The sequence below is a fragment of the Grampus griseus genome, assembly GCF_964374135.1.
Source record: "Grampus griseus genome assembly, chromosome: 8".
Lineage (NCBI taxonomy): Eukaryota > Metazoa > Chordata > Mammalia > Artiodactyla > Delphinidae > Grampus > Grampus griseus.
The window spans coordinates 99,786,088-99,794,234 of record NC_139002.1 but is presented as its reverse complement, the minus strand read 5'-3'; the positions used below and the strand labels follow the sequence as shown (position 1 = coordinate 99,794,234).

Below are 8,147 nucleotides of genomic sequence, written 5' to 3'. Positions count from 1 at the left end.
GTTGGCATTGTTCCCTCTTCTTGGCCAAACAATTAGGACTAGATCCATTCTTCGTGCCTGTTGACTTACTCCCTGAGAAATGCTGGAAATAGCTCTCCTGTAAAACTCTATTAACTCCCCAAGTTGGGACTGACTCTAATTTAGCTGGAAAGCTCTGGAATATGTGTAGACACATTCATTTTTCTCATGGCAGTAAGGTGTGTATGTGTATGTGTGTGTGTGTCTGTGTGTGCCATTTAAGTCAACAACCGGACCTGGGACTGGGCTACAAGTTTCTGTTATCTCTGGATGTTTAAATAAGATGATTAAAAACTGAGGTGTTAATTTTTATACAGGTGGGAAAAATATACATCCCAGTGAGTACTGGCTTGTATAGTCCAGAGACAATGCCTTGTACCTATACTCTACTTTTTAAATTTTCAAAGTGCTCATAGAGCACTGATTCCCAAACTTGACTGGGCATTAGAATCACCCGTGGGGCTAGTTCACAATAGGACTTCCTGAACCCCACCTTTAGAGATTCTTAGTAAGTGGGGACCAGATATTTACATTTTTAACAGAGGCCTCAGGAAAGTCCAAAGACCAACTTTTGGGAGATGTTAGCAAATGCATTCCAATAAAAGTAAGTTCATCAAGGTTCTTAATCCTACTTTGCATCATACTAGCTGTGCAGCAAATTGTTTAATCCCTGAACCTCAGTCTCCTACAAATAACAGCCATAGAACTATCAGAAGAGAAGAAAAATCGAAGGGAAAAATGATTTTCTGTGATCAGGGAAGACCTCAGGTCCATCCTTCGATTTTTCACAGCCCTTTATTTAAACTTCTCATATCTCAACGTTAGCTAATTGTATTCTCATCATATCATCCCTACATAAATATAAATTCATAAAGGGTCACCGATTTTTCATATTTGTATCCTCCATTGTACTTAACACAACTCTTACAAAGAAAAATAGACATTACGGTACTCCTTAAATGTAGAATTTTGAGTTAATTTTTCGTTCTTTTAAAATAAGCAATGAGGTAGAAATTTTAGGGCACCAGAAGACTTAGAGACCAATCAAAGAGTGATTGTACGGCAGCTTTATTCTCCATCCAAACAATCTTATACAATATTCAGCTTGAGATTTTTAAATACCTGAGTAGATCTGAATCTCCCACTTTCGGTGGAAGGGAGAGGGGAGCACAGAAGGGCTGCCCAGAATCTGACACGGGCTGAGGGGGCGGGGGCAGTTGAACCTTTTAAAACTGCTCTTGGGACAGAAATGATTGGCTGTAATAAAATTCACTAACTCTTTTGATACAGAGTCAGTGTGCAAATAATCAAGAAGTACATAAAACTGTGGACAGGGAGAGTTCTTCCAGTAGCTTTGCGAGATTACAGGTTTTATTTGTTGCCATTTACGATATTAATCCTTGGAGAAAGACCACGCACAGATTTAGCATGATTTAAATACAACAGACATCTGCCTCAATTGGTAATCCCATCGGTATCCTAGAAGCTTGGAAAGAGACACTCTCTCTTTCTAAATATTAAAAAGCATCATGCCCATAAAAATGAGTTGCCCAACATTCTCCCAGAAGAATTATACCTTTTTTCATTTTAACTTGATATCGAGTCATATTGTCCGTTCACTGGGGTCTGTGGAGTCACACCGACTGTGCTCAAATGCTGATTGTACTGTTTTCCTGCTGTGTGACCCTAGGAAAGTTAAATCCTTTGACCTTCGAGATGGAATCTGCAAAGTGGGTGCAATGACTTACTTATCGCATGGATTCGTTGGGAGGACTAGACGCAAGGATGAGGTACTCACCGCCCGACACCTTGCAAGAGCCCAGTAAATGTTAAGACAGTGATGAGTCCTTCGCTTTTTTCTAACGTCTTGCGGGAGAGAAGGGGGCTAGAGACGCGGCGTAACGTAGTGAATTGTAAGGAACCAACTTGCCATACGAACCCAGGCTTTCTCAGCATGGTACTGCGGGGAGAGAACCCCCTGCCCTGCCGCCCTCATCTCCGGAGAGACCCCAGAAAGAACGCGGGGCGGGACCCGCACACACCAGGCCGGAACCCACGTTCCGAGGCTCCGGTTTCTTCCGCTTCCACCCGCCCTCACTGCAGGGGGGACCGGCGCGAACGCAACTTCCGGCCCGACCAGGTGGGAGCCGGAGCCGGTTCCGGCGTGTCTCGAGAGTGCCGCGTTCCGTGCCCGCGTCGAAGTGTTCGCTGCGGTCGCCGTGGGGAGCCCGACGCGACCGCACGCGCGTGACCATGTGGCGGCTGCTGGCTCGCGCCCGCGCGCCCGTCCTGCGGGCGCGTTTGTCAGGTCAGAAATCCCCTGATCCATCCAGGCCTTGCCTCTCTCCACACCCCTCCCCCGCATCGGGTATCTCGCACGGTCCCAAGACTCTGCGCACGGTTGCGGAAGCGCGGGGAAGGGCTGCCCTTTGCTGCCGCCCCTCCCGCCATAAGATTCGTGCAAAAGGGTCAACAGCGTTCGTGCAACCTGGGGATCGGCGCCCAGAGTCCCCGGCTTGTCTTTGGGGGCAGGGGGCAGTGCCTGTGAGCCCCTTTAGTGGAACCCACGTCCCAAACCCACAGGACACCTCTGTCAGGAGCATATTTGGCCCAGAGTGTACCAAGCCCTGGCCTTCGTCGTTTAACTTGATCTGTCTTTGTAGATTCTTGGGCAGCGCCGCCCGCCAGCGCTGGCCTAAAGACGCTGCTCCCGGTGCCCACTTTTGAAGGTGAGAGCTTATCCGTTTTCCTGTTTGTAAGCCTTTTCTGTGATGGAACCCAGCAGAGGATAGATAAAGAGTAGGCGTGTTCTTGTGCCCCCTATCCCCATTCACCCATTCAGTAATTATGTATTGAAGACATACTGTATGCCAGGCAGTGTTCTAAACGCTAGAGAGAAATCGAAGAACAAGAGACTCAAAAAGGCTCCTGCTTTTAGGGAGCCAACCTGTCATGGGATATCTCCCACATGGCCTACCACTGGTGCGTGGCCCACAGCTGCCCACTCAGCTAAACCTAACTGGCCTCAACTGAGACTTTTGATGTTTTCTCCAAATGAGGTTACACATGTGCAGGCAGCAACAATATTATGTGAAAAGCATTAATTTGTTAATATAAACAATGAAGGTAAGCCACAATTTGGTATATCTAACTTACCTTTTTTTTTTTTAATATATTGGAAATCTCAAAAAAAATGAGAGCGGCCTTGACCTCTGAGGGCCTTATCTTCTACACATAATTGAGAAACTACTACATGCACTGGAGTACATATGGCCGTGGAGGCAAGAGAAAGCATTACTAAGTTTCTGTGTAGCTACATATAGAAATGGCAGGGGGCAGTTTCTGTAGCCCTTAAAGTCTCCTGTTTTATATTGGACTCCATCACAGAGCCATGCTTGTTTTACTGTAGAAATACTTTAGATGACTCACAAGTTAATTTTTTTTTTCCATATTGTCAAAACGTCAGACATGATAAAGACGTAGCATGTCTGGCCCCTCACCCAGCAACCACATTGTAGTGCAGGCCTCAGCATGAAAAGCCCCTGTATATATAAAGGAAAGAGCACTGATCAAAGGAGTACTAGGTTGTAAGTTTCCCAGCAAGAATGGGCAGAGCAGGAGAACTTAGGTATTTTGATGTACAATATAGTATCCTTTCCACTGCCTCTTATCAGAGAGGCAGTGTGGTATTTTTTCTTAAGTGACATAGTGTCTAGCTTTTCTGTTTTGACTGGATGACCCGAACCAAATTATAAAATGTCTCTAGGCCTGAAGTTCCTCTTCTATAAAATGGATTAAAAATACCACCTGCCTAATGTTGTTTCTTGATGTGGATGTTATGTGGGTGTGTCTGTGTGTTCACTTTGTGGTAATTCACATTTTTTTATGAGGCCCTTTGATACGTGTGTGTTAAACTTTTAAAGGTTTAAAAATATTAAAAAGGAAGCCCTAAAAGATACCAAGGCTATCAAGTTGTTTTAACGATTAAATGAGATAATGCATGTAAAGCACTCAGCTCAATTCCAGCACTTAGTAAACATTCACACACACACACAAATGTTACCTAGTGTTATTCTGTGACACTTTTATATCTTTGTACCTTCTCTAACAGTCCCTTTTTCAGGTGTTAGGTACAGAGTAGGCATTTTAAAAAAGCATTTTGGTTTGAAGGTTAAAACTCTGCTCTTAAAAGGTTCAAAAACATTTGCATCAACCACTGTCGTAATCAGAAGATTCTAGTGTCAGCGAAAAGCATCCACAAGATAAGCCTCACACACTTCTGGAATTGTTGTTGAGTGGTAACTTTAAGACTTTGACCTGATTGTTATAAATCTTTCTAGGAAGAAAATGAATCCTTTGAGATGTGTGGTTTGACTTACTCTTGGTTGTCTGTGCTCCTTTTAGATGTTTCCATTCCTGAAAAGCCCAAGCTTAGATTTGTTGAAAGGGTACCACTTGTGCCAAAAGTGAGAAGAGAGCCTAAAAACCTGAGTGACATAAGGGGACCTTCCACTGAAGCCACTGAGTTCACTGAAGGCAATTTTGCGATCTTGGTGAGTCCAGCGTCAAGCGGCTATAGGACGGAAGCCAGGGATTAAAATAGACTCCTTGAGTTCATTCTCGTCTCTTCCTCCACAGGTTTTACTAGAACTGCCACTAGTTGCTCTTTAAACTGATGAGCAGGACCCAGTAAGCATTAAGTCATAAATGTTTTTTGTTTTACGTAGAGTGAAAATAATGTAAAAGCAGAAGGAAGAGGGTACCTAACTTACCCCATAGTTAGACCATGAGATTTTCTCAAGCCTCTGGTCAAAATAAAACTATCCATGTTTTAGTACATGGGACAGATGTTTCCTTACTCATCAAGTAGCTTCCGTGAAGACTTGACGTCAGTACCTACACACATGGCTGTGGACAAGGATTTAGTTCCCATCAGGCAGCCAGAGTGATGTTTTGACGTCCGATTCCCACAGCCTGCACGATCAGCCCCTGCCAGCCTCTCGGAACGCAGTCTGTTCCCCATTCCTCTCTCTACTCCGGCCACACTGGCTTCTGCCCAGACTCACCAAGCCACCTGCTGCGCCAAAGCCTTCGCATGTGCCATTCCTCTGCCTGGAACACTTATCTGTTTCCCCTTGGCTGGTTCGTTCCATTCTGGCCTCAGCTATAAAGGTCACCTCCTCAAAGAGGTCTTCCCTGGCTATCCATTGAAGCGGGTCCACCCTTGTTCCCATTTATTACTGTACCCTAGGCTTTTCCTCCATGGTACTTACTAGAACTTATATTTTTACTTTCATGTGTATCATTGAAGCCACAGTTACCATAAAAGAAGAGACATAATAGATCCCATGAAGGATATCTAAATCCCCATATGTTTCTAATTCTTCCATTTACTTTTAGGCACTGGGTGGCGGTTACCTCCACTGGGGGCATTTTGAAATGATGCGCCTGACAATCAACCGGTCTATGGACCCCAAGAACATGTTTGCCTTATGGCGAGTACCAGCCCCTTTCAAGCCCATCACCCGCAAGAGTATGGGACAGCGCATGGGGGGCGGCAAAGGTGCCATCGACCACTACGTGACCCCTGTGAAGGCTGGCCGCCTCATAGTAGAGATGGGCGGGCGTTGTGAATTCCAAGAGGTACGGGGTTTCCTCAACCAGGTTGCCCACAAGTTGCCCTTCCCCGCGAAGGCCGTGAGCCGTGAGACTCTAGAGAAGATGTGGAAAGATCGAGAAGAACGAGAACGGAACAACCAAAACCCCTGGACCTTTGAGCGCATTGTCACTGCCAACATGCTGGGGATACGGAAAGTGCTGAGCCCCTACGACCTGACCCATAAGGGGCGATACTGGGGCAAGTTCTACATGCCTGAGCGTGTGTAGTGAGGATTGTAAGCAGGAAACGGACACAGGCTGTTTATTCCCCTCAGCCAGTCCTTCAAGTCTTTGGGTAGCTCTGATGTCATAACCAAGGAGCAGCATATGAGTAGATGCTTTCTGAAAAGCTGTACGTCATCTGTCAGGTTTTTTTAAGTGCACTGTATTTATATTAAATAAAGTTTGAGCATCACCTCAAGATGATGTAACTTCTCACTGGTCACTAATTCCCTTAAATGATTAAGAACCAGGCCTGACTGACTGTTAGGAGCTCTGATTCTCCCCGGCTATAAGATAAATGTCTTCAAGGCTGAAGCAAACGTTTGCATCTCCCACCTCTGATTCAGGTCAGACTTAATGTCTGTACTGCCTTTTATATGTACACACTTAAGGAGCTAGTTTCTATGACATTTTACTAGTTACAGACTTTTAGTGTTTTTGGAAAAGCAAAGAAAACAATAGTACATAGGTTAATTGGTTCAACGTATTTATTTACGCCCAGCTACCCATCTTCTCTCAATCTTAGAAGGGGGGATGTTGGACAATACGGCAACAGACATACCCTTGCCTTTTACCAAAAGGAACTGATAGAAACAAAACCTGAATTGTGTGGTCTTTCCTAGGCCTGAAACCCTCTGGGGATGGGGGGTATTTGGCTCTATATCTGTGTCCCTACAGGTCCTAGCACAGTGCAGGTGCCACACAGCACTCACATCTTACTGTTGAATGAACAAGGGCCCTGGGTGATTCAAACCCCATGGTTCCAGCTCCCTGTTTGCCATTAACAAAATTCATCTATTTTTTCAGAGCTAGCCAGCAATGGTTTCTATCCTGTATTCAAACCAAAGGAAATACAGATTGATAGGAAAAATATTAAACCATTTGCTTTGAAAGTGGGCAGAAAACAGCACACAGACTAAGATGTCAATTTTTTAAATCCCACTTTCTTAAAAAGTAAGACCTCCGGCAAAGAAAATAATTTACTTTCGAAAGTACAAATTTAAGCAGCTGTGTGGTCCTTGAGAATTGTATACCGTGATTTTTAAATATATTTTTAGTGAACCTCTTGTACTATAACTAATCCCTAAGTTGCATTAGAACACCCCTGAACCTTGAATTGGGGACAGTGTTTGGAACAGTTTCTTGTACACAAGTTGCCGGCCAACAAAGCCAGTTTCAGCCGGCAACGTGCATCAGTGAGAAGGGGTGTGAGTGACAGCCTCGTTTTTCTGACCTAACTTTGTCACCTCTTCTTTGTTAGGGTTCACAGAGCATGGTATTCGTGACTGTTGGGTGTTCAATCACAGCATAACGTGTTTCTTTTGGGGTCCACGTTTAATTACTGAACCACAATCCTGGGGCCAGCCATCTCTGCAAAGTAAGAGGCCGTTGACAGAACTCTTATCACCACCTCCCGTAAAAAAAGGACTTTAAAGTATATGTTGTGAAAGTGGGGCCTGCTCTGCTTCTGCGTGGGTGGATCGACCATTCCCAGGCATTTCTAAACGGCCTGTGACACAGACCATTTCCCACTGATGCCTTAAAGCGTTTAAGAGGCAAGTCCAAGGACTCGGCCATAGCAGAAATCAGAGCTTAATTTCAGATAAAGTCAACAGATTCTTGAGCAGCTGTAAGCGGCAGGCACTGTGCTAAGCACTGGGGACACAGCAGCGAGGGAGATAGCCTGGGGCCTATCGTTAGACAATCACCTCGGAGAATGTTGGACCCTGAAGAAGGAAGGAGACAGAGCGTTGGTCAAAGGTGAGACCTAGAACTGGAAGAGCAGAAGTAACAAGTGCCCTGATCCTGACTGACTCCCGGCAGTTAAAATCAGATCCTGATGGGCGGGTGTGCTTCAGCCATAACGTCAGCGTGGGCTCTGGCTCCAAGTTTATTTCCTAAGCAGGTACCTATGCTTTCTCCTCTACCCTGCAGTCTCCTCCTTTAACCATCCTCCTAACCTGCTACGCAGTGCTGTACTCCCTGTTCCTTCACCCCTGCCTGCCATCCAAGTCCATATTTTTGTAAATCCCCTTTTGCGTAACTTCTAACTGCTAGGTGGTTGAGGTCCTGTGTCCTAAGAGGTTTCACAATGGAAAGAAGAGCTTTGGAGGAATCTGCAGCGGAGAAGCGGTGGCACCACAGAGGTGGAAGAAGAATTGAAAATGCCAGGTGAGGATCCATCTGTGAGTACTGAAGGGGATAACAAAAACGGAGGGAAAAAAACCATAGATTATACAGCAAAACGT

The 8,147-nt window shown here is 45.2% G+C and overlaps 2 protein-coding genes across 3 annotated transcripts in view; one reads left to right on the top strand and one right to left on the bottom strand.

The window, feature by feature from the left end:
• Nucleotides 1–2,157: 2,157 nt before the first annotated feature.
• On the top strand, nt 2,158–6,097 carry MRPL16 (mitochondrial ribosomal protein L16). The gene is made up of 4 exons (XM_082660886.1): nt 2,158–2,326; nt 2,682–2,747; nt 4,423–4,571; nt 5,419–6,097. The coding sequence occupies exons 1-4, from the start codon at nt 2,272–2,274 to the stop codon at nt 5,902–5,904; spliced, it is 756 nt and encodes a 251-aa protein (XP_082517012.1). The 5' UTR covers nt 2,158–2,271; the 3' UTR covers nt 5,905–6,097.
• Nucleotides 6,098–6,384: 287 nt separating this feature from the next.
• STX3 (syntaxin 3) overlaps nt 6,385–8,147 on the bottom strand; it is a 44,250-nt gene continuing 42,487 nt past the window's right edge. For both annotated transcript variants that reach the window (XM_082660358.1, XM_082660359.1), the window contains one exon: nt 6,385–8,091. The gene's annotated coding sequence lies outside the window, so the exon portion shown is untranslated. The remainder of the gene's footprint in view (nt 8,092–8,147) is intronic.

Bases quoted from the DNA above. Each gene is read 5' to 3' on its own strand.
- MRPL16 (XM_082660886.1), top strand. From the start codon at position 2,272: ATGTGGCGGCTGCTGGCTCGCGCCCGCGCGCCCGTCCTGCGGGCGCGT. The intron at 2,748-4,422 runs GTGAGAGCTTAT...TGCTCCTTTTAG, and splicing joins CCCGGTGCCCACTTTTGAAG to ATGTTTCCATTCCTGAAAAG. The intron at 4,572-5,418 runs GTGAGTCCAGCG...ATTTACTTTTAG, and splicing joins AAGGCAATTTTGCGATCTTG to GCACTGGGTGGCGGTTACCT.